Source organism: Entelurus aequoreus, linkage group LG03 (genome assembly GCF_033978785.1).
Source record: "Entelurus aequoreus isolate RoL-2023_Sb linkage group LG03, RoL_Eaeq_v1.1, whole genome shotgun sequence".
NCBI lineage: Eukaryota > Metazoa > Chordata > Actinopteri > Syngnathiformes > Syngnathidae > Entelurus > Entelurus aequoreus.
In genome coordinates, this window is record NC_084733.1 from 386186 (window position 1) to 413624 (window position 27439).

The 27439-nt window shown below is 38.6% G+C and overlaps 1 protein-coding gene across 4 annotated transcripts in view; it reads left to right on the top strand.

Moving 5' to 3' along the window:
• Positions 1-19787, top strand: part of LOC133645999 (serine/threonine-protein phosphatase 2A regulatory subunit B'' subunit alpha-like) — a 143534-nt gene extending 123747 nt beyond the window's left edge. Inside the window, exons 3-13 of one of the 4 annotated variants that reach the window (XM_062040928.1) lie at positions 449-742; positions 817-920; positions 2088-2190; positions 4450-4524; positions 6655-6898; positions 12370-12418; positions 12510-12599; positions 13607-13782; positions 13848-13966; positions 19155-19267; positions 19327-19787. In XM_062040928.1, the coding sequence (XP_061896912.1) occupies positions 449-742; positions 817-920; positions 2088-2190; positions 4450-4524; positions 6655-6898; positions 12370-12418; positions 12510-12599; positions 13607-13782; positions 13848-13966; positions 19155-19267; positions 19327-19435 (1476 nt within the window). In that variant the 3' untranslated portion in view covers positions 19436-19787. The remainder of the gene's footprint in view (positions 1-448; positions 743-816; positions 921-2087; positions 2191-4449; positions 4525-6654; positions 6899-12369; positions 12419-12509; positions 12600-13606; positions 13783-13847; positions 13967-19154; positions 19268-19326) is intronic. The other 3 variants (XM_062040929.1, XM_062040930.1, XM_062040931.1) reach the window with 3 other exon arrangements.
• The last annotated feature ends 7652 nt before the right edge of the window (positions 19788-27439 follow it).

Sequence of the window (27439 nt, forward strand, 5' to 3'; positions counted from 1 at the left end):
AATAAAAGTTATGGAGCAAAAGTTGTGACACAAAGTTGTAAAATAAAAGTTATGGAGCAAAAGTTGTGACACAAAGTTGTAAAATAAAAGTTATGGAACAAAAGTTGTGACACAAAGTTGTAAAATAAAAGTTATGGAGCAAAAGTTGTGACACAAAGTTGTAAAATAAAAGTTATGGAACAAAAGTTGTTGAATAAAAATGCAGAATAAAGTTGTGGAGTTAAAGTCGTGAGACAAATGTTGTAAAACAAAAGTTAAGGAGTTAAACACGCTGCAGGACTGTTTGTATCGCACATGATATCGCACACTTTCCATGCAAGCACTTACTGTATCAGCACAAATTTGGTTTTTGTTGATACTGGACTGATATCAGACATCAATGTGGGGTCAGGACTGCCCTGCTTACTGATAAAACTCTTTCAAACTGTTCCTCTCCTTTTCATTTCAGGTTCAGTCCAAACCGGACAAGAAACCCGTGACTCCGCCCCCAGCCCTTTCCCCCGCCCCCGCCCCCCACGCGCCCTCGCACAGCTCGCCAAGCCCTGCGCCAGTGCCGGTGGTGGTGGTCCCCCTTCCATCTCCTCCTCCTGCAGTCAACATTCCCAGATTCTACTTCCCTCGGGGGCTCCCCGCCTCCAGCCTGACCGCCAACCACGACGCCGCCATCGCCGTCGTGGAGGCGGCCTTCGCCCAGTTCGAGGAGGAGAAGGCCGACATTTACGAGATGAGCAAGATCGCCAAGGTCAGCCGTCGGGGTGTAAGGGGTTGCCGCGGCAACAAAAGGGCAACTGGGTAACGCTTCTGGTGGTCTTCTAGGTGTGCGAGTGTCCGCTCTACTGGAAGGCCGCCATGTTCTACGCGGCAGGTGGTGAGAGGACCGGCTTTGTCTCCGTCCACTCCTTCATCGCCACCTGGAGGAAGTAAGACTTTTACTTTCTCTCTCACTTTTCACACATCAACTTGTATATACCAATGTGATATTAATACATATGCAGATATTCATAAATATACTAATACAAATGTGATATACAAATAAATAAATCATTTGTATAAATAAACGCGTATTGGTAAATATATTTTTGAGATTTGAAAATATATACAAATAAAGTTTATAAATATAAAAATGTGACATACAAATATATGAAGAATTTGTATAAATAAACATGCATTTGTAAATATATTTTTGAGATTTGAATATAAATATGCTTGATTTTGTATTTGTATCGAATTTGCATATGTGTCGATGAGACATTCCTCCCACAAAGCACATGCACAAATAAATGTGGAGTTACACACTCCCCTGAACCACCAGCAGAGGGCACTGCAGCCAGAGCGGTCTGGGTCACAGACAGGCAGGTGTGGAGTTACACACTCCCCTGAACCACCAGCAGAGGGCACTGCAGCCAGAGCGGTCTGGGTCACAGACATGGCCAGACACTGGCGAGCCAATCAGAGGCACACTAGGGAGGGTCATATAGTGGATTCAATGGATGGATAAGTTATAACTAGTATTGATAATTGTTTCAGGTGTGTTGTAGTAGTGTTGTATCTACTAGATAGTTTAGTCAGTCACTCAGGTTTTACATGTGACGACGACGTCTGGCAACGTTAGCCAGCTAGCAGCTAACGAAGTAGAGCTAAGGCCAAGGCTATTAAGGCCTACTTCACTAGTAGTAGTAATACTAAAATGCTGTATCTGTACATTACTGGAGGATCTTTTTTTTCCTCCTACTTCCACTTTTACTTCGTTAGATATTTTGGATGTTGCCAGACGTTGTCGTCACACCAACACCTGTAAAAGTGACTAAACTATCTAGTAAATACAACACTACTACAACACACCTGAAACAGTTATCAATACTAGTTATTACTTACCCATCCATTTAATCCACTATATGACTTTATTTGTATATATTTTCAAATCTCAATTTCAATATCAATTTTAAATCTCAATATTATTTCTACAAATGATTTATTTATTTGTATATCACATTTGTATTTGTATATTTATGAATATCTGCATATGTATTAATATCATATTGATATTTATAGTCGACAATTCTACTTCCATCTCCTCCCTCCTATAGGCTGCTGCACAGTTGCCATGACGACGCCTCAAGGTTTATTTACATGCTTGCCAAGCCTGGCTGTCAGCACCTGGAGCAAGAAGACTTCATTCCTCTACTTCAGGTAAATGACAATCATAGGGGAACTGCACTTTTGGGGAGATTTCTCCTTTTATTCACATTCCTCATGTCAATATTACCTATATTGTTGCTATAAGCGCTAACGTTGAGGAACTACTTTTAACAGTTCTCTGATCACAGACAGCTAACGAGCGTATGCTGCTAAATTAACATACTGAGCTGCTACATCGCCTCTGAGTTGGCGAAAGTTAATTGTAGATTGTACATCATGCCTCCCGCCTGGATAGTAGAATAAATAGTTAATAAAAGTGAATTGTACATCATGCCTCCCGCCTGGATAGTAGAATAAATAGTTAATAAAAGTGAATTGTACATCATGCCTCCCGCCTGGATAGTAGAATAAATAGTTAATAAAAGTGAATTGTACATCATGCCTCCCGCCTGGATAGTAGAATAAACTAAAAAGTTGGTCAACTTTGACATTCAACTTATGCCCAGATATTGCGAGAAAGACAGGAAAAGTTTGCGGCCATTTTTTTTCCCCCAACTGTGTGAGGATTATGATTCATTAGATTAATTAATTAAAAGGAAAGGCCATGTAACACACTTTTTTGCAATGTGTTGCTGCCATTAAATTCTAAGTTAATGATTATTTCCCCCAAAAAATGAAGTTTCTCAGTGTGAACGTTAAATATCTTGTCTTTGCAGTCTATTCAATTGAATATAAGTTGAAAAGGATTTGTTGTATTCTCTTTTTATTTACCTTTTACACAACCTGACAACTTCACTGCTTTTGGATTTTGTATATAAATGATTAGCTGCGTTGAGGTGGTGACTTGTCCAGGGTGTACCCCGCCTACCACCCCAATGCAGCTGAGATAGGCTCCAACACCCCCACGACCCCGAAAGGGACAAGCGGTAGAAAATGATGGATGGATAAATGATTGGTTTTTTTGTCTCTGTCGTTTTGTTTTTATTAGTCAATTTATTTTGTCGTTGTTTTGGTCAATAGGAATTTCTTGTAATTAGTTATGGTCTTATTTTAGTCATGAAAAGTAGGTGGTTGACGATAACAACTGCTTTATTTGCCAATTAGAATGCATCAAAAAAAGAAACACATATGAAAAGTAGGTGGTTGACGATAACAACTGCTTATTTGCCAATTAGAATGCATCAAAAAAAGAAACACATATGAAAAGTAGGTGGTTGACAATAACAACTGCTTTATTTGCCAATTAGAATGCATCAAAAAAAGAAACACATATGAAAAGTAGGTGGTTGACAATAACAACTGCTTTATTTGCCAATTAGAATGCATCAAAAAAAGAAACACATATGAAAAGTAGGTGGTTGACAATAACAACTGCTTTATTTGCCAATTAGAATGCATCAAAAAAAGAAACACATATGAAAAGTAGGTGGTTGACAATAACAACTGCTTTATTTGCCAATTAGAATGCATCAAAAAAAGAAACACATATGAAAAGTAGGTGGTTGACAATAACAACTGCTTTATTTGCCAATTAGAATGCATCAAAAAAAGAAACACATATGAAAAGTAGGTGGTTGACGATAACAACTGCTTATTTGCCAATTAGAATGCATCAAAAAAAGAAACACATATGAAAAGTAGGTGGTTGACAATAACAACTGCTTTATTTGCCAATTAGAATGCATCAAAAAAAGAAACACATATGAAAAGTAGGTGGTTGACAATAACAACTGCTTTATTTGCCAATTAGAATGCATCAAAAAAAGAAACACAAATGTGTTCTTGTCTTACATAAAAATTGTGAATGACAGAAAAAATTCCCCAAAAAGTACAGTTACCCTTTAATACTACTTAATATTATTAGGTGTGGCCTGATTTGATATTGATGTTAGATATCAGTCTGATATTACGTATTAGAAAGTATCTAGTAACAAACGTGTCTGCATCTTTCAATTTACTGCATCATGAGCTTAACTTCATGAATTATTATGACCATTGTGTGTTGCCAGATGGTTAATAATAAATAGGTTAGTGTTTTTTATACATACCATTGTTCTTTGTTTGACTTATTTCCCTTGATCACACCTTTTCTCACCTTCCACACTACTAAATAATGCATACAATAATAGTATGTAATGAGTATGTATGTATGATACCTGCTATTATTCTATCCCATCAATATCAATATCCACCAATACTTAAGAAAACAATATTGGTGAGATATCAGAAGTGAAAAAGTTATGTTGGGACTCCCCTAATTATTGATATTAGTTGTTTTTTTCTGCAACTTTATTTGTCTTTTTCATTCAGGACATTGTGGATACACACCCTGGACTCACCTTCTTAAAGGATGCACCTGAGTTTCATTCACGCTACATCACAACGGTAAATTAGCCAACATGCTGATATTATTAGGTTTTTCAACAATTATTAACAATTATTATTATTAGGTTTTTCAACAATTATTAACAATTGTTATTATTAGGTTTTTCAACAATTATTAACAATTATTATTATTAGGTTTTTCAACAATTATTAACAATTATTATTATTAGGTTTTTCAACAATTATTAACAATTATTATTATTATGTTTTTCAACAATTTTAATGACATGTTAGATATACTTTATGTGCTTCTGGTAATGTTGTACTTTATTCACTTTTTACAAAAACACTCATTCCAATGTAATGTCATATATCACATACAACAACGTAATAGATGTCATATATCACATACAACAATGTAATAGATGTCATATATCACATACAACAATGTAATAGATGTCATATATCACATACAACAATGTAATAGATGTCATATATCACATACAACAATGTAATAGATGTCATATATCACATACAACAATGTAATAGATGTCATATATCACATACAACAATGTAATAGATGTCATATATCACATACAACAATGTAATAGATGTCATATATCACATACAACAATGTAATAGATGTCATATATCACATACAACAATGTAATAGATGTCATATATCACATACAACAATGTAATAGATGTCATATATCACATACAACAATGTAATAGATGTCATATATCACATACAACAATGTAATAGATGTCATATATCACATACAACAATGTAATAGATGTCATATATCACATACAACAATGTAATAGATGTCATATATCACATACAATACTGTAATAGATGTCATATATCACATACAACAATGTAATAGATGTCATATATCACATACAACAATGTAATAGATGTCATATATCACATACAACAATGTAATAGATGTCATATATCACATACAACAATGTAATAGATGTCATATATCACATACAACAATGTAATAATGTCATATATCAAATACAACAATGTAATACATGTCATATATCACATACAACAATGTAATACATGTCATATATCACATACAACAATGTAATACATGTCATATATCACATACAACAATGTAATACATGTCATATATCACATACAACAATGTAATACATGTCATATATCACATACAACAATGTAATACATGTCATATATCACATACAACAATGTAATAATGTCATATATCACATACAACAATGTAATACATGTCATATATCACATACAACAATGTAATACATGTCATATATCACATACAACAATGTAATACATGTCATATATCACATACAACAATGTAATACATGTCATATATCACATACAACAATGTAATAATGTCATATATCACATACAACAATGTAATACATGTCATATATCACATACAACAATGTAATACATGTCATATATCACATACAACAATGTAATAGATGTCATATATCACATACAACAATTTAATAATGTCATATATCACATACAACAATGTAATACATGTCATATATCACATACAACAATGTAATAATGTCATATATCACATACAACAATGTAATAGATGTCATATATCACATACAACAATGTAATACATGTCATATATCACATACAACAATGTAATACATGTCATATATCACATACAACAATGTAATAATGTCATATATCACATACAACAATGTAATAGATGTCATATATCACATACAACAATGTAATAGATGTCATATATCACATACAACAATGTAATAGATGTCATATATCACATACAACAATGTAATAGATGTCATATATCACATACAACAATGTAATAGATGTCATATATCACATACAACAATGTAATAGATGTCATATATCACATACAACAATGTAATAGATGTCATATATCACATACAACAATGTAATCGATGTCATATATTGCATACAAGAATGTAATGGATGTGATATAATGACACAACAAGCAAATATTAAGAAGGACACAAATGTTAGCATAATAACATCATATATTCATATTCGCCAAAGAAAAATAAGGAGCTGACTGACTGTTAATTAGCTGAATTTTACGATGTGTAGTGAAGGCTTTTTACGAAGCTGAAAGTAATATAATGTACATCCTCCAGCTGGGAAGTAGAAGTAAATATGTTTCCTGCCTCCGTCAGGTCATCCAGCGAGTATTCTACGTGGTCAATCGCTCGTGGACGGGTCGTATCTCCATGACGGAGCTGCGACGGAGCAACTTCTTGGAGACGCTGGCCCTGCTGGAGGAAGAAGACGACATCAACCAGATCCCCGACTACTTCTCCTACGAGCACTTCTACGTCATCTACTGCAAGTTCTGGGAGCTGGACAGCGACCACGACCTCTACATTGACCACAAGGACCTGGCCCGCTACAACGACCACGGTAACATACAATGCTGTCATTCATATACTCATTTCAGTCTAATCATACTGGGATTAGTATACTCATTTCAGTCTAATCATACTGGTATTAATATACTAATTTCAGCCTAATCATACTGGGATTAGTATACTCATTTCAGTCTAATCATACTGGGATTAGTATACTCATTTCAGTCTAATCATACTGGGATTAATATACTCATTTCAGTCTAATCATACTGGGATTAGTATACTCATTTCAGTCTAATCATACTGGGATTAGTATACTCATTTCAGTCTAATCATACTGGGATGAATATACTCATTTCAGCCTAATCATACTGGGATGAATATACTCATTTCAGTCTAATCATACTGGGATTAGTATACTCATTTCAGTCTAATCATACTGGGATTAATATACTAATTTCAGCCTAATCATACTGGGATGAATATACTCATTTCAGTCTAATCATACTGGGATGAATATACTCATTTCAGTCTAATCATACTGGGATTAATATACTAATTTCAGCCTAATCATACTGGGATGAATATACTCATTTCAGTCTAATCATACTGGGATGAATATACTAATTTCAGCCTAATCATACTGGGATTAGTATACTCATTTCAGTCTAATCATACTGGGATTAATATACTCATTTCAGCCTAATCATACTGGGATGAATATACTCATTTCAGCCTAATCATACTGGGATGAATATACTCATTTCAGTCTAATCATACTGGGATTAGTATACTCATTTCAGTCTAATCATACTGGGATGAATATACTAATTTCAGCCTAATCATACTGGGATGAATATACTCATTTCAGTCTAATCATACTGGGATGAATATACTCATTTCAGTCTAATCATACTGGGATTAATATACTAATTTCAGCCTAATCATACTGGGATGAATATACTCATTTCAGTCTAATCATACTGGGATGAATATACTAATTTCAGCCTAATCATACTGGGATTAGTATACTCATTTCAGTCTAATCATACTGGGATGAATATACTCATTTCAGCCTAATCATACTGGGATGAATATACTCATTTCAGCCTAATCATACTGGGATGAATATACTCATTTCAGTCTAATCATACTGGGATTAGTATACTCATTTCAGTCTAATCATACTGGGATTAATATACTAATTTCAGCCTAATCATACTGGGATGAATATACTAATTTCAGCCTAATCATACTGGGATGAATATACTCATTTCAGTCTAATCATACTGGGATGAATATACTCATTTCAGTCTAATCATACTGGGATTAATATACTAATTTCAGCCTAATCATACTGGGATGAATATACTCATTTCAGTCTAATCATACTGGGATGAATATACTAATTTCAGCCTAATCATACTGGGATTAGTATACTCATTTCAGTCTAATCATACTGGGATTAATATACTCATTTCAGCCTAATCATACTGGGATGAATATACTCATTTCAGTCTAATCATACTGGGATGAATATACTCATTTCAGTCTAATCATACTGGGATTAGTATACTAATTTCAGTCTAATCATACTGGGATTAATATACTAATTTCAGCCTAATCATACTGGGATGAATATACTCATTTCAGTCTAATCATACTGGGATGAATATACTCATTTCAGTCTAATCATACTGGGATGAATATACTCATTTCAGTCTAATCATACTGGGATGAATATACTCATTTCAGCCTAATCATACTGGGATTAATATACTCATTTCAGTCTAATCATACTGGGATGAATATACTCATTTCAGTCTAATCATACTGGGATTAATATACTCATTTCAGTCTAATCATACTGGGATTAATATACTCATTTCAGTCTAATCATACTGGGATTAATATACTCATTTCAGTCTAATCATACTGGGATTAATATACTCATTTCAGTCTAATCATACTGGAATGAATATACTCATTTCAGTCTAATCATACTGGGATTAATATACTCATTTCAGTCTAATCATACTGGGATTAATATACTTATTTCAGTCTAATCATACTGGGATGAATATACTCAGTCATACTATGACTGTGACCTCATACATTCAGTTCTTCAATAAGGCGTGCATCATTCCAACACGTTGTTATAACAACGACAAGCTCTGGTTCACACCCAAGCTCCAACAGCTGCGCAAGAAGAAGGAGGCTGCGTGGAGAAGCGGGGACCGAAGTACCTGCAGAGAAGCCAAGTACCACTTCAACAGGGAAGTGGAGAAAGCTAAATCTGTGTACTCTAACCATCTACAGGGACAGTTCCGCTCCAATGATTCTGCGGCCGTTTGGAGAGGTCTAAGGGCCCTTACGAACTATAAACCCAAAACCCCCCAGGCCCTGAATGACCGGACTCTCGCTCAGGGCCTCAACACACATTGCTGTCGTCATGAACGGCCTTCAGCTCATCAAAGCTCTGCTCCCCCCACCATCACCCTCCCCACCAATGCCAGCACTTCATTAAAGGAGTTAAAGGACTCCAAGGACATCACAGGACTCTTAGAACATCATAGGACTGTAAAGGCCGTCTCCATCCAAGAGGAGGATGTACGCCGGCAGTTCTTGAAGCTGAATACGCGGAAGTATGGTGTCTCCCCTTCCACTCTCAGACACTGTGCAGATCAGCTGGCTCCTGTCTTCACTGACATTTTTAACACCTCTCTGGAGCTATGCCGCATGCCGTCCTGCTTTAAGACCTCCACCATTGTCCCTGTCCTCAAGAAAGCACGGATCACAGGACTAAATGACTACAGGCCGGTTGCGCTGACGTCTGTGGTCATGAAGTCTTTTGAGCGCTTGGTCCCGCCCCACCTCAAGGACATCACCGCCCCCCTCCTGGACCCACTGCAGTTCGCCTACAGAGCCAACAAGTCTGTGGATGATGCAGTGAACCTGGCCCTCCACTTCATCCTGGAGTATCTGGACTCCCCAGGAACCTACGCTAGGATCCTGTTTGTGGACTTCAGCTCTGCCTTCAACACCATCCTCCCTGGACTGCTACGAGACAAGCTCTACCAGCTCAGTGTGCCCGACTCCCTCTGCAGTTGGATCAATGACTTCCTGACAGACCGAAGACAGCACGTACGGCTGGGGAAGATTGTCTCGGACAGTCGAACCACAAACACTGGTACTCCTCAGGGCTGTGTACTCTCCCCCTGGCTCTTCTCCCTGTATACAAACTGCTGCACCTCCAGTCACCAGTCTGTAAAACTGCTCAAGTTTGCAGATGAAACTACCCTCATCGGGCTCATCTCGGATGGCGATGAGTCCGCCTACAGGAGAGAGGTGGACCGGCTGGCGTCCTGGTGCAGCCTCAACAACCTGGAGCTGAACGCCCAGAAAACAGTGGAGATGATCATGGACTTCAGGAAAGTCACAACCCCACCATCCCCCCTCACCCTGATTGACTCTCCCACCACCGTCTCCATTGTGGACTCCTTCCGTGTCTTGGGCACCACCATCACCCAGGACCTCAAGTGGGAGCCGACCATCAGCTCCCTCATCAAGAAGGCCCAGCAGAGGATGTACTTCCTGCGGCAGCTGAGGAAACTTAAGGTGCCGACCGAGATGCTGGTGCAGTTTTACTCAGCCATCATAGAGTCCATCCTGACCTCCTCCATCACCGTGGGGTTCCCCGGCGCCACAATCCAGGATAAGCATGGACTGCAGCGCATGGTACGTGCTGCTGAGAAGGTGATTGGCTGCAAGCTGCCATCCCTCCAGGACTTGTTCTCCTCCAGGACCAGGAGGCGTGTGGGTGGGATCACAGCTGACTCTTCTCACCCTGGACACACACTATTCTCCCCTCTCCCCTCAGGCAGGAGACTACGGTCCGTCCAGACCCACACCTCCCGCCACCTCAACACTTGTTTCCCCTCGGCCATCAGGCAAATGAACAATAACTCCTAACAGCAGCTCCTTCAATTCCTTCTAAGTCTAGAACAAGATCTGATAGCTCACTTACAGCTCTTGTTATTACCAAATATGTTTTATATGTCTTTTATGTTGCACCAAGAAAAATTCCTGGTTGATGAACCTAGTTTGTGAACCCGTTCTCAAACAATGGCAATAAAACTATTCTGATTCTGATTCTGATTCTGATGATTAATATACTCATTTCAGCCTAATCATACTGGGATTATTAGGATTAATATCCTCATTTCAGCCTAATCATACTGATCTTAATGTTGGTGTATAGCAAAATCTACCATTTAATGTAAAAGTTTAAAGTTTCATGTGGAAAAAGCATGTTTATTGCAATGTATATATTTGTTGCATTATGTATGGCTTTTTAAACCAATTTTTGCATTGTCATGGTAAAATACAGCACTTTAATTGCAAAAATACAATGTTTTACGCAAAATATTGTGTTTTCTTTTGCACTAATACACCCCCATACCATCACACATGCTGCCTTTTACACTTTCACCCTAGAACATGTCTTGACCACTAATACACCCCCATACCATCACACATGCTGCCTTTTACACTTTCACCCTAGAACATGTCTTGACCACTAATACACCCCCATACCATCACACATGCTGCCTTTTACACTTTCACCCTAGAACATGTCTTGACCACTAATACACCCCCATACCATCACACATGCTGCCTCTAACACTTTCACCCTAGAACACGTCTTGACCACTAATACACCCCCATACCATCACACATGCTGCCTTTTACACTTTCACCCTAGAACATGTCTTGACCACTAATACACCCCCATACCATCACACATGCTGCCTTCTACACTTTCACCCTAGAACATGTCTTGACCACTAATACACCCCCATACCATCACACATGCTGCCTTTTACACTTTCACCCTAGAACATGTCTTGACCACTAATACACCCCCATACCATCACACATGCTGCCTTTTACACTTTCACCCTAGAACATGTCTTGACCACTAATACACCCCCATACCATCACACATGCTGCCTCTTACACTTTCACCCTAGAACATGTCTTGACCACTAATACACCCCCATACCATCACACATGCTGCCTTTTACACTTTGCACCTAGAACAATCCGGATGGTTCTTTTCCTCTTTGGTCCGGAGGACATGACGTCCACAGTTTCCAAAAACAATTTGAAATGTGGACTCGTCCGACTCCAGAACACTTTTCCACTTTGCATCAGTCCATCTTAGATGAGCTCGGGCCCAGCGAAGCTGGTGGCGTTTCTGGGTGTTGTTGATAAATGGCTTTGCTTTGCATAGTAGAGTTTTAACTTGGTCACGGGCATTCAATGTTGGTTTTCAGCCTTGCTGCTTACGTGCAGTGACTTCTCCAGATTCTCTGAACATTCTGAATGGTGCAACTTGAATATTTGTATTGCAATAAAGTTCACTGATACGGAGATCTAATTGGTTGATATTTGCACAAATGTGAGCAAAGTTTGTGTGAACTAGGAAAGAAAATAATGTGTTTGCTCTCTTTCTGTTAGCGTCTTCCAATCGAATCATCGAGAGGTTGTTCTCTGGTGCTGTGACTCGGTAAGTGGAAAGGCACATACCCACGCGCGCATGCCCAAAACGTGCATGACATCGTCATGACAACCACATGACGACGCTCCTGGGTTGCTAGGGGTAACGCCGTGCAGAGAGAAGGCCGCATGAGCTACGCCGAGTTTGTGTGGTTTCTCATCTCCGAGGAGGACAAGAAGAACTTCACCAGGTAGGAAACATCGGCTCAATCAGGGGTGTCCAAACTTTTTCCACTGCAAAATCATAGCATGCGGGGGCCTTTTTTATTTTTATTTCTATTTATTTATTAACCAGTGCAACCAAATACTACACAATAATACCATAATAGTACAATTCCAATTTCCAAAGCAAACCCGGAGCAGCAACTTTCAGATTAGCAATCAACAGAGCAATTGAGAGGACACACAAACATGACACAAAACAATCCAAAAGTAGTCCAACAAAAATGAATAATATCAACAACAGTATCAATATTAATAAGAATTCCAACATAGCAGTGATTACAAATCCCTCATTGACATTATCAACACAGCCATTTATACAAAATAAAAAATATACTTTTTTTTTTAAAGAACAATAGTGTCACATATATATATATATATATATATATATATATATATATATATATATATATATATATATATATATATATATATATATATATATATATATATATATATATATTAGGGCTGCAACAACTAATCGATTAAATCGATTATAAAAATAGTTGTCGATTAATTTAGTCATTGATTGGTTGGATCTATGCTATGTGCATGCGCTGAGGCTACGGTTTTTTTTTGTTTTTGTTTTTAACCTTTATTTATAAACTGCAACATTTACAAACAGCTGAGAAACAATAATCCAAATAATAGGGGTGTAACGGTATGTGTATTTTTATCCAACCGTTTCGGGTCGGGGGTTTGGGTTCGGTGCGGAGGTGTACCGGACGACTTTCCACACGGACATATTAAGTAGCGTAACGCACGTTGTGTAAACAATACTCAAATACTCATTATTTTCCTTGTGCAGCATGGAGTACTGGTTCTTGTGATGATTCTTTGCCTTGTGCAGCATGGAGTACTGGTTCTTGTGATGATTCTTTGCCTTGTGCAGCATGGAGTACTGGTTCTTGTGATGATTCTTTGCCTTGTGCAGCATGGAGTACTGGTTCTTGTGATGATTCTTTGCCTTGTGCAGCATGGAGTACTGGTTCCGCTGTATGGACGTGGACGGCGACGGCGTCTTGTCCATGTTTGAGTTGGAGTACTTCTACGAGGAGCAGTGCGAGCGCATGGAGCACATGGGAATCGAACCGCTGCCTTTTCAGGACTTGTTGTGTCAGATGCTGGACTTGGTCAAACCCCAGACTTCAGGTGGGTCCTGGGCTTTACCGCCGCGTGGCTTCTCCCCCTCACCCCCGCGCTGGTGTGCTCCTCAGGTCAAATCACTCTGAGCGACCTGAAACGTTGTCGAATGGCTCACATCTTCTTCGACACCTTCTTCAACCTGGAGAAGTACTTGGACCACGAGCAGAGAGACCCTTTCGCTGTGCAGAAGGTGCCAACACACTATGGGAATGTTTGACATTTCTTTTGACTTTTCTATTTTCAATCAATTTGCACACAACAATTCACATAGTCACTATAGGGCAGGAGTGTCCAAGTCATTGAATAATCTGTCATGATATTTCATTAGTATTACATTAGGCCCGCAGGCAAAAAAAATGTTGCACGCACCAATAGAATAGAATTGAATAGAGTTTTATTGTCATTATTACAGTGAACAGGTTGAAAGAACAACAAAATTGGAGCAAATCCCCTAAGGTGCATACACAATAATATAGTCATATAAATAGTGAAAAAGAAGATATATATATATATATGTATATATCCACATGCATACATATACACATATATACATATATATACACATATATATATACATACCGTATTTATAAGCGCACTATAAGGCGCACCGGATTATAAGGCGCACCTTCAATGAATGGCCTATTTTAAAACTTTGTTCATATATAAGGCGCAGCGCATTATAAGGCGCATAGAATAGAGGCTACAGTAGAGGCTGGGGTTACATTAGATGGAGCTGCGCTAAAGGGAATGTCAAGAAAACAAATAGTGACACTTCTACTTGCTGCTCTCTGTTCAACAAGCCACTGTTCCACTTTGTAGTGTTGCGTTGACCAGCTCTTCCTCCTCTGGATTTTAAGGTGCTGGTCACTCCCAAATTCTTTTTATGGCAATAAGCTAAAGGTTAAATTCATCACCAGGCAGTAGTTGGTATTTTGTGGTTTATTCCCAAAGCTTAGAGGACAAACATGAGACCAAATCCAGTACACAAGCGTTCCCTCGCCCAGTCTAGATCGATCTCCCCTCAAACCCACGGAAGTGCTGTGTTCTTCCATCCGTCCCTCACTCCCACCCCCCAGATACGTTCTGTTCTACCCCCCTCTTCCCCTTCCTCTTCCCCACCTGCTGTCTGCCAGCCCAGCACCGCTTTGTGCCCTTATCTCAGGAATGTTATGGGAGTCTCAACAGAGAGAATATTCAACGCTCTCATGAAGGACACTCGAATGCAAGCACTTTGTACCAGACGAAACATTAGCTGATGAAAATATGACTATAGGAGTTTAAAAAGAAGTAAATATGGATATATGTAAAAGATCTGGTTCCATCAGTAGCCATCTGACTTTGTTCCCTCTGTTTAGTCTTCTTTACTTGGCGCAGGTCATCATGTTGCTTCCTCCACCATTCATTCCTTAATGTTACATTCTCTATTCCCCTCTTCTACTGCGTGACTGATCACCTCCACTTTAAACTCTGCGTCGTAAGCGTGTCTCTTAGTAGGAGACGTTTTGGGGTCTTTACATAAAGTTTAGCTCTTGCAACTACGGGACTTCATTTTCATTTTATAGTGCTTCTTCTTCTACAGTAAGCAGCCGTAGAAGAGGGAAATGAAGTCGGCGTAGTTGTGGCTCAATATTGCTCCATATATCTACCAGATTGTAAGACGCACTGTCAGCTTTTGAGGAAATTGGAGGTTTTTAGGTTTGATTGATTGATTGATTGAGACTTTTATTAGTAGGTTGCACAGTGAAGTACATATTCCGTACAATTGACCACTAAATGGTAACACCCGAATAAGTTTTTCAACTTGTTTAAGTCGGGGTCCACTTAAATTGATTCATGATACAGATATATACTATCATATATACTATCATCATAATACAGTCATCACACAAGATAATCACATTGAATTATTTACATTATTTACAATCAGGAGTGTGGAGGGGGGGTGGGGTGGGGGGGTGGGGGGGGTGGGGATATGGACATCAAGTAGTGGACATAGAGAGAGAGAGAGAGAGAGAGAGAGAGAGATCAGAAGGCATAAGAAAAAGAATCTGCATTTGATTTTTTACATTTGATTATTAGCAATCCGGGGAGGGTGTTAGTTTAGGGTTGTAGCTGCCTGGAGGTGAACTTTTATAGCGGTTTTGAAGGAGGATAGAGATGCCCTTTCTTTTATACCTGTTGGGAGCGCATTCCACATTGATGTGGCATAGAAAGAGAATGAGTTAAGACCTTTGTTAGTTCGGAATCTGGGTTTAACGTGGTTAGTGGAGCTCCCCCTGGTGTTGTGGTTATGGCGGTCATTTACGTTAAGGAAGTAGTTTGACATGTACTTCGGTATCAGGGAGGTGTAGCGGATTTTATAGACTAGGTTCAGTGCAAGTTGTTTAACTCTGTCCTCCACCTTAGGTGCGCCTTATAGTGCAGAAAATACGGTACATGTATACATACATATATACATGAATACATATATACATACACAACACAATACTCCATCAGTGTTGGCGATAGGAATTTTCAAAATCAAGTCATAAAAATTTTTTATTTTTGGGGTCCCACTTTTTTGTAATTGTTTTGAAAACAAATGATAAATGTATGCATTATCCTGTTATATCTCACATTCTATATTGTGTTCTACACGATCCTGTTATATCTCACATTCTATATTGTGTTCTACATGATCCTGTTATATCTCACATTCTATACTGTGTTCTACACGATCCTGTTATATCTCACATTCTATATTGTGTTCTACATGATCCTGTTATATCTCACATTCTATATTGTGTTCTACATGATCCTGTTATATCTCACATTCTATATTGTGTTGTACATGATCCTGTTATATCTCACATTCTATATTGTGTTGTACATGATCCTGTTATATCTAACATTCTATATTGTGTTCTACATGATCCTGTTATATCTCACATTCTATATTGTGTTCTACACGATCCTGTTATATCTCACATTCTATATTGTGTTCTACATGATCCTGTTATATCTCACATTCTATATTGTGTTCTACATGATCCTGTTATATCTCACATTCTATATTGTGTTGTACATGATCCTGTTATATCTCACATTCTATATTGTGTTCTACATGATCCTGTTATATCTCACATTCTATATTGTGTTCTACACGATCCTGTTATATCTCACATTCTATATTGTGTTCTACATGATCCTGTTATATCTCACATTCTATATTGTGTTGTACATGATCCTGTTATATCTCACATTCTATATTGTGTTCTACATGATCCTGTTATATCTCACATTCTATATTGTGTTTTGGAAAATAAACCTTACTTCATTCATAAACAAAACAATAGAAAAGAAAAGACATGTTTATGCACATGTAAATGTATTCACTTATAAACATTCATTGACTTTCTTCTTTCCTTCATGGATCTAAACTTTACCATTTTTTTCTACATTTTTATTGTAATATTTTCAGAATATGTTTGTTCTATTTTTGGCCAAAGTAAGACAAAGAAAACAATCTGAAGTTGTCTTCATTTTTTAGTTTTAATGCCATGATTTGAATAGTCCGTGTGCACAAATTTTCCTCCTTTCGGCCCCTGAGCTAAAATGATTTTGAAGCCCCTGCTATAGGGTATTGTGTGTAGAATTTTGAGGATAACAATGAATTTATTCCATTTTGGAATAAGGGTGTAACATAAGCAAATGTGGGGGAAAGTCAATATTTTCTGGATGCACTGTAAACAAGTATTAAATCATTATATTTTGTAAACAAGTATTAAATCATTATATTTTGTAAACAAGTATTAAATCATTATATTTTGTAAGCAAGTATTAAATCATTATAACAAGTATTAAATCATTATATTTTGTAAACAAGTATTAAATCATTATATTTTGTAAACAAGTATTAAATCATTATATTTTGTAAGCAAGTATTAAATCATTATATTTTGTAAACAAGTATTAAATCATTATATTTTGTAAACAAGTATTAAATCATTATATTTTGTAAACAAGTACTAAATCATTATATTTTGTAAACAAGTATTAAATCATTATATTTTGTAAACAAGTATTAAATCATTATATTTTGTAAGCAAGTATTAAATCATTATAGCAAGTATTAAATCATTATAACAAGTATTAAATCATTATATTTTGTAAACAAGTATTAAATCATTATATTTTGTAAACAAGTATTAAATCATTATATTTTGTAAGCAAGTATTAAATCATTATATTTTGTAAACAAGTATTAAATCATTATATTTTGTAAGCAAGTATTAAATCATTATATTTTGTAAACAAGTATTAAATCATTATATTTTATAAACAAGTATTAAATCATTATATTTTGTAAACAAGTATTAAATCATTATATTTTGTAAACAAGTATTAAATCATTATATTTTGTAAGCAAGTATTAAATCATTATATTTTGTAAACAAGTATTAAATCATTATATTTTGTAAGCAAGTATTAAATCATTATATTTTGTAAACAAGTATTAAATCATTATATTTTATAAACAAGTATTAAATCATTATATTTTGTAAACAAGTATTAAATCATTATATTTTGTAAACAAGTATTAAATCATTATATTTTCTGACTCATTACACATACAAAGTCTCCAAGGCAGAAGCGTAGTAGAAAGTATCCAGTAACAAACGTGTCCGCATCATTGAACTTACTGCGTCATGCATGAGCTTATCTTAATAAATGATTGTGAACACGAGGTGTCCCCAAAAAAACACTCCACTTCAACTTAAAGACAGCATAAGTCCATTCCAGATGGTTAAAAATCAATAGGTTAGTGTTTCCCACACCTACCATTGTTCTCTGTTTGACTCATTTCCTTTTCTAACTTTCCACACCACTAAACAATACATGTATGTTGGATTCCTGCTGACATTGTGGCTTGTGCAGCCCTTTGAGACATTCCTGATTAAGTCATCTTTGATTGATTGATATCAATATCGACATTGGCCAATGCTCAAGGCTCCAATATCGGTATTACAAAAATGGTAACATTAGTAAGTGTCATACAAATAAGTTATCTCCCTTTATCGTTAAGATGCAAAAACTACTAAATTCTTGCAACCTTCATTTTTACGAAAAGTTACAAAAGTTTTCCGCACCAATTGATTTTTTTTTGTGCAAGATTGAATTTGACTAAAAGGCTAATGCTAATGCTAATGTGTGGGCTACAACTCTTGTGTGTTTATTGAACACTGGAGGCTAGGAAAGGAAGGAAAAAGAGTCGCTTCCAGGGTTAAACTGTCACAATGCTAGCATGAGCCGCTAATGTCGGGGTTTTATTTTGCTAGCAAGCTGGGTTGCTAATGTGCATTGATGGATGGATGGATGGATGGATGGATGAATTGCAGGACCTGGACAGCGACGTGCCGGAGTCGTCCGACTGGGACAAATACGCCTCGGAGGAGTACGAGATCCTGGTGGCGGAAGAGACGGCCAACGAACAGGAACAACTGGGAGAAGGGTTAGCGACAATAACCCTCCTTTTTCCCACGCTGGCGTGCTAACTCCGTCATGTGCTAGCAGGTCCTTTGACGACGACTTGGATGTGGACGACCTCCACGACCTCCAGCTTCCTGCGGAGATGGCAAGCAAGATGGAAAAAGTGGTCATATCTCATCTGTCCGCATGAAACGATTTTTGGGAGGAATGATTGGCCGACTTCATGATGACGTGCAAAGACAATCACAGGATAGAAAGAGGGAAGGAAGCCTGCCTCCTTGTGGCCACACTGTGCTCCTACAATCACAGGATAGAAAGAAGGAAGGAAGGAAGCCTGCCTCCTTGTGGCCACACTGTGCTCCTACTTCTGGACTATTCTACTAATATTACACTCTCTGGCAGAGTTTCTCACACTTTTGTTAATATTTCTATAGATAACATTTATATGTAACAAAACACTGTGGATGCTAATCAGACCATGCAGTGGAAATATTTGTCTTTTTGTGCAAAAAAAAATTTGCAATAAAAAAAATTAGAATCTTTTTTTTAAATCATTATTATTGTTGCAAATCAATTTTTGAATTAGAATTTTTTTTTTTTTTGTTCCATTTTTTGGTTTGTTACGCCTCGTCACAATTTTATTGGTCAGAATTTTCCTTTGAAATGTGTTGAGGGAGGAACGCCCATATATGGTCAAAAAGGCATCTTTGTTGTCAATTGTTCAACATCTGCTGGACTTTCAGGGAAATGGAAACAAACATTTCTCTCTCTGTGTGAGCTAACTAAAAACTAAATCAGATGTACAACATTTACAGAATTATGTCCAAAAATGAACCACCCCCCCCCCCCCCCCCAAAAAAGGTCACGCCACTGACAGACAGATAAAGAAATTGTTGAGAGGAGGCCCCGCCCACAAGGTTGAGCTCCAAACAATTGAAGTATTTCAGTGATTTGCAACCAAAGCTTTTGTTTGTTTGAAAATATTTTTTAATCTAAACATTTTTTTGTTTGTTTGGTTGCATAAAAAGACTTTTCTCTCCATAAAAAATCTCTGTTTTTTTGTTTTTGTTTGTTTTTTATCGTTCAAAATGGCCTCAATGGAAGTCATGGAAATATTATTATTATTATTATTATTCAAAGCTTTCGCATATTATAGCATTTTTTTTTACCAATTTTAAATAAGCATCAGAAGTCCCACAATTTTGTATTAGAAGTGTGTCCCTACTGTTTTGTGTGTTTGTCATTTGTGTGCAGTTGTGTACTTAATCCACTTTTGACTTGTGCACTGTGAATGTGTATATATATTTGTGTGTGTATATACATATACGTATACATATGTATTTATATACATATATGTATACATATATATGTATATATATATATATATATATACAGTATATATTTGTATGTATATATATATACTGTATATATATATACATATACATATGTACTTATATACATATATGTATACACATGTATTTATATACATATATGTATACATATATACGTATACATATGTATTTATAAACATATATGTATACATACATATTTATATACACATGTATTTATATGTATACACATGTATTGATATACATATATGTATACATATTTACAGTACATATACACATGTATTTATATAGACATATGTATATATTTACATATGTGTGTGTGTCATAAATGACAAACAACAATAGGGAGCGTGACAAGAGTTAGCATAGCTCTGTGCGCTAAAGTGCTAACAGTACATTTGAACATAATGTTATGTTAGCACATTCACCAAATGAAAAACAAACTTTCTGCGCTCACGTCCGTAACTGACGGCTCATTTTAAGATCCGTGGCGAAGCCTACTTAATGAAATCTCAAAATGAATTTTAGAAGACATTTATTACTGTTAGTCCATTTGCTCTTTGCAGGATTGGGGACATTTTGAATAACATTTGAACAAACCACCAACAATAAAACTAGACTTTTACGCCATTCGTCGTCTCCACATGATTTGTTTGCGCTTTATTCGGAGGTTCTGTTGTTTAAAATGACAGTTTTATTTCTTTCTTTTCTTTGTTTTATTTGTGCGTGTTTCCAATGATTCTATGATCTCACACTTAATGGCCACTTCATTAGGCACACCCGCGCTTGTCTTCACAGCCTCCAAACACTAATAATCAATCATCATATTGTTGGTGACATTCTTATTCACACTAATAATCAATCATCATATTGTTGGTGACATTCTTATTCACACTAATAATCAATCATCATATTGTTGGTGACATTCTTATTCACACTAATAATCAATCATCATATTGTTGGTGACATTCTTATTCACACTAATAATCAATCATCATATTGTTGGTGACATTCTTATTCACACTAATAATCAATCATCAAATTGTTGGTGACATTCTTATTCACACTAATAATCAATCATCATATTGTTGGTGACATTCTTATTCACACTAATAATCAATCATCATATTGTTGGTGACATTCTTATTCACACTAATAATCAATCATCATATTGTTGGTGACATTCTTATTCACACTAATAATCAATCATCATATTGTTGGTGACATTCTTATTCACACTAATAATCAATCATCATATTGTTGGTGACATTCTTATTCACACTAATAATCAATCATCATATTGTTGGTGACATTCTTATTCACACTAATAATCAATCATCATATTGTTGGTGACATTCTTTGTGGAGTTGAAACTCAGTGTGAATGAAGTGTCCCTGCCCTGGAAGTAAGGAGCTGTCTCCTCCTTAATCTCACTCCTTGGTGAAGTACCAGAAAGAACTACATTTCCCAGAACACCAAGGTCAAGATGGCCACCAATTGGCTGATTCAAGGCAGCTGTTAAGGAATGGTGGTGCTGTCTCATTTCATGCAAGCAAGCAGAGCGGCAAGACGCAAAAATCTACAAGATCCATCTTTAAAAGATTTCCAACACACCAATGGTCGGTGAATATACCCACTTTGCAATATGCTGAAATGCTTATTTGTTAAAACTCACCTTGACATGTTGGTTTACTTACCTGTCTTAAATTGTTTTTAGTTTGAACCACAGCAAATTTACTCCAACCTTGAGCATTGATTGCATCTGGGTATTTTCTTACTGTTTGATAATTAAAAAGCTTGAGTTAATTGAATTGTTAAATAAGCTCAATTTAAAGGGATAAAAAGTCAAAGATTATGGTTCAAAGTTAAAAGTAATAAAGATAAAAGCAAAGTTGAAGGATAAAAATGTTAAAACTTTTGCTTAAAGTTAAGCTAATTATACTTACCTTTATACTTACCTTACTAATTAAGCTACCTTATTAATTAAGCTAATTATACTTACCTTTTACTTACCTTTACTCCGTTTGGTGGATTTACTCAGTTCCATCATGGTAATGAATTTACATGATTGATTACTTAATTGCATGATTAGTTAAATGATTAATTGAGTGAACGATTAAGTAATTAAACGATTGATTGATTAAATTAAATGATCAATTAATTTTGACTTCTTTAAAGTGACTAAAACTACTTTTCTGATTTACTTGTTTCATTTTACTGAAACTGGTTAATTTGACAGTGCATTCACATGCATTTAATCTAAGTGTCTAGAGTCCTTTTGAAAAGTAATGTTAGATAATTTAAAAGTTTAAACAATGGTATTTAAAAGTTTGCAAATTTAACTTTAAAAATAATACCTGTTTGAGTCAGTTGAATTTGAACCTTTTTGTAAATACCTGTACATATATTGTTTTTCCATTGTTAACACTTGTGTTCGAAGGTTAACAACCTGATTGAATGAAGATCAACAGAAAAGAAACCAACAAAGCCAAAAAGTTGGATAAATAAAGTTGATCAATTGGAAATCCGAGTTGTCCTGGTGTCCTTTACGGAGTCAATAAGTGGAACTTGACAGTTGTTAACCACGGACCAGCCCTGGACAGTGAAGATCAAAGACCTCAAGACCCAGGGGAGCTGTGGACGCCGGAGAAAACGGGATAAAGATGGCCGAAGAGGTATTGGGGAAGACTGCCGTGATCCTCAAGCAGGAGAGGACGACAGCCAAGAGGAACCTGACCAGAGTGGCCAACCTGATCTCCAGAGGAGCAGGCACCATGCTGCAATCCGAACTAAAAGAGGAGTTTGCCAAGTTTGCCGACCGTTTCACATCACTGCTGGATGCCAACGAGGACTTCAAGATTGGCCTGGAGGCTGACGTCAAGAAGGATGACCCAGATGGGGAGCTCGAGAAACAGCAGGAGGATGACATCCGAGCAACTATAAAAGATGCCGAAGATAAGATGGCAGAAATCAAGGACATTGTCCAGACCATCCTGTGGGGAAGATACGGGAAGACTGAGCTGAAGGCAGCGATTTCCGAGGCAGAGGACGCCATTCAAAGGGCTGAAAATTTAGCAGTTGAAAGCAACAACGTGGAAGGCTATGACGTTTACCTCACCCTGCTGAATGAGACGGTGAGTGTTACCATCCATACCATGGCCCATTGGGAGAAATGGATCCCTCAGCACTTAAAGGACGAGATGGATGACAAACTAACACAAGTGAAAGCAGCTCACTACAGGCTCAAGTTGAGGAAAGCTGAATTCGCCACATCCAGGAGGCTGGCTGATCAAGGTGCAGGAGGACGACCTGGCCAACCAACACATCCCATTGTGAGGATAAAGCCTACATCCCTACCAGTCTTCCATGGGAGCAAAATAGACTTTCACAGGTGGAAGAAGGATTGGGAGAGCCTCCAGAAACAAGGGGAGCCGACTGGATCACCAGAGGTAAAGAAGATCCAGCTGTTGGAGAGCGTCAGTGATTCCATTGCCAAGGAACTAAGACTGTCCACCTACACCACAGCAACAGATATCTTCAGGGTCCTCGAAAACAGGTACGGCAACAAATCAACGATCACAGTCGAAATCTTGGAAGCGCTGGACAAGATGGCACAAGTCAAGGGGAACCAGCCCAGGAAGGTCATTGACCTAATACAAGCTGTGGAGAAGGCCCTGGCTGACCTGACGGAGCTAGGAAACTCTGGAGCCATCAGAAACCCCCTCGTCATCAGGTCGATTGAAAGCAAGTTACCAGATTTCATAAAAAGAGACTGGCTGATGTATATGGTTGAGCCCACCAACCGTGTAACCCCAGACAACCATTTTGATATGCTCCTAAAGTTCCTAAAGAGCCAGGAGGAAATACTGGAACGACTCGAGCAACTAAAGCTGGTGGACAAAGCGGAAGAAGCAGACAGGAAGAAGCCAGAAAGAAAGTTTGCATCTACCAGGGCTACGAGTAAAGATGGTGACGAGGTCTGTGGCATTTGTGGTGGTGGTGGGCACACCAACAAGATCTACTTTTGCAAGAAGTTTAAAGGCTTGAAGCTACATGAGAAGAAAATGGCCCTGAAGAAGCTGGGAGCGTGCAGGAAGTGTCTTGGGTATCACGACGCAGGTGGCTACTGCAGAGACACCTTCCTATGCGGAAACCAAGACTGCAAAAGGGCAAGCGGCACACCTGACCACCACTACTTCCTATGCCCAACAGCAGAGGCCAGAAGAGAAGGAAGCAAAGGTGCAAAAGGAGGAAAAGAAGGAAAAGGTAAATTCACTGAGGAGCAGGAGGCCTTCTTGTCACAACTTGCCCCAGAACTGGCAGAGAAGGGCAGAAAGGCATTCTCGAACCGAGCCTCAATGACTCTCAAATCAGCGGGCCAGTCTGAACTGCTGAAGGAAACTGGGCTGGCTGAGTTACCAGTGATGATGATGTTGATGATGGTCACAGCTAACGCAGGTCAGAAGATTGGCACACTTATAGACCTGGCATCCGACACAAATTACATCACTCACAAAGCTGCCGAAAGACTTGGCCTGAGAAGTGAAGACATAGCGCTGGTCGTACATGGAGTTGGAGGCATGACAATGAAAGTCAGGACGAAAAGGTACCTCCTGAAGGTCCGAGTCAAGACTCCCAAGGGGACTGAGCGAGCACATCAACTGGTCTGCTATGGCCTGGAGCAAATTGCAAAGGTCCATCAAGCAACTGAACCCGAAAAGTTGAAAAGCTTCTTCCCAGATGTCCAGCTTGAGGAGTTAGAAAGACCAGAGGAAGTCGAGCTCCTCATAAGCCATCGCGAGGGACGACTCGCACCCCAAAGACTAAAAGTCATCGGTGACCTTGTCCTATGGGAGAGCCCCCTGGGCAAAACAGTCGGTGGAGCACACCCTGACTTGCTCGAAGAAGTGGAGGTGGCAGCATATGAGTCAAGAACCCACTTTGCCCGCTCCATGAGAACCGCTGCTGTCCGATACCAAGAGATCACAGTCCCAGCGTCTGAGCCAGGCCGGCTACAGCAGGACGATGTGGCCCACGCAACTACATCTGCCAGTAACCGTGAATTTCTTGATTGGTGGCACTGGGACAGCATCGGAGCTGCATGTGAGCCGAAATGTGGAAGCTGCCGGTGTGGAAACTGTCCTCCAGGAGGAAAGGACATGACCCTGGCGGAGGAGAGGGAGTTTGAGATCATTAAAGGAGGACTCACCTACAAGATGAAGGACTCTCACTCCTCAACTCCACACTGGGATGCCAAATATCCCTGGACTGAAAATCCAGCCTCTCTCCCCAACAACAAAAGAGCAGTCCAAGCTTGCTTCTTGAGAATGGAAAAGCAACTGAGCAAAGACCCAGACTGGAAAGTTGCATATTCCACCCAGATCCATGAAATGGTCCAAAGAGGCGCAGCCATAAAACTCACCAATGAAGTCATGGAGAAGTGGAAAGGACCAGTTTGGTATGTCAGCCACTTGGTGGCGCCAAATCCCCATTCAGTGACTACACCAGTTCGTATTGTCTGGAACAGCAGCCAAAAATACAACGGAGTGAGCATGAATGATCTTCTCCTAAAAGGACCAGATGTTCTCAACCCCATCAGAGCTGTCCTGCTCCGATTCAGAGAAGGAGTGAACGCAGCTCTGGGCGACATCAGAAAGATGTATAACTCTGTCTGGTTGGAAGAGCGAGAGATGCATCTGCACAGGTTCCTGTGGAGAGACAGCCCAGAAGAGGAAATCAGTGAGTACGCCGTCACCAGAGTCAATATGGGCGACAAACCTGCTGGCTGCATTGCTCAATTGGCCATGAGGGAAACTGCAAGTCTGCCCAACTTCACTCACCTGCAGGATGAACGCAGAGTCATTGAAGAAGACAGCTACGTGGATGACCTGTTGACCTCCCACAATGACCTGAACAGACTTGACCAAATCACAGCTGGAGTTGAAGAGGTCCTAAAGGCTGGAGGCTTCTTCCTCAAACCATGGGTCAGGTCAGGGCAAAGTGGGAGGAAAGAAACTGAAGCGGATGTCCTAAAGCCAGAGCAAGGAAACACCTTGATTCTTCCAAACCAAATAAGAGAAGGAGAGAACAAAGCCCTGGGCATCGGCTACCAGGTGGACAAAGACAAACTGTACATGCTGACGGCGGTTAACTTTTCCAATAGGAAGAAAAAGATGAGAGTTGGCAAAGATCTTCTTGAAGAGGAGGTGAGAGCTGAAACGCCTAACCCACTGACGAGGAGAGCTCTCCTAAGCCAAGTTGCTGCACTGTACGACCCAATCGGCCTAGTTGCACCGGTCAAGCAGAAGGGAGCAATTCTCGTCCGTAAAGCATTCCAAGAAGGAGGGGGTGGCAAGCTGACCCAAGAAACCTGGGATCAACCTCTTTCAGAAAGACTCAGGGAAGAAGCCATACAGCTCTTCGAGGAATATGCCCAGCTTGGACAGGTGAAATTCCACAGGAGCCTCACACCGCCCGACTGGAAAGGGAAACCCTACGGCATCACATTTTCTGACGGAAGTGACAAAACCTATGGTGCTGTGATGTACGTCAGATGGGAGACAAGTCACGGAACTGAAGTTCGATTCGTGGAAGCAAAGGCCAAACTGACACCCCTGGACCAAAAGGGAGATGCTGTAAAAGCAGAAATCTGTGGCGCAGTCTTTGCTGCCAGAATTCGGAAGTACGTGGAGAAACATGCCCGTATGAAGATTGAGAAATGGTTCCACCTACTGGACAGTCAAACAGTCCTCGGGGCCATCCAACGAGAATCATACGGATACCAAACCTTCTTCGCCAACAGAGTGGGCGAAATCCAGATGTCCGGGCCAGTGCAAGACTGGTGG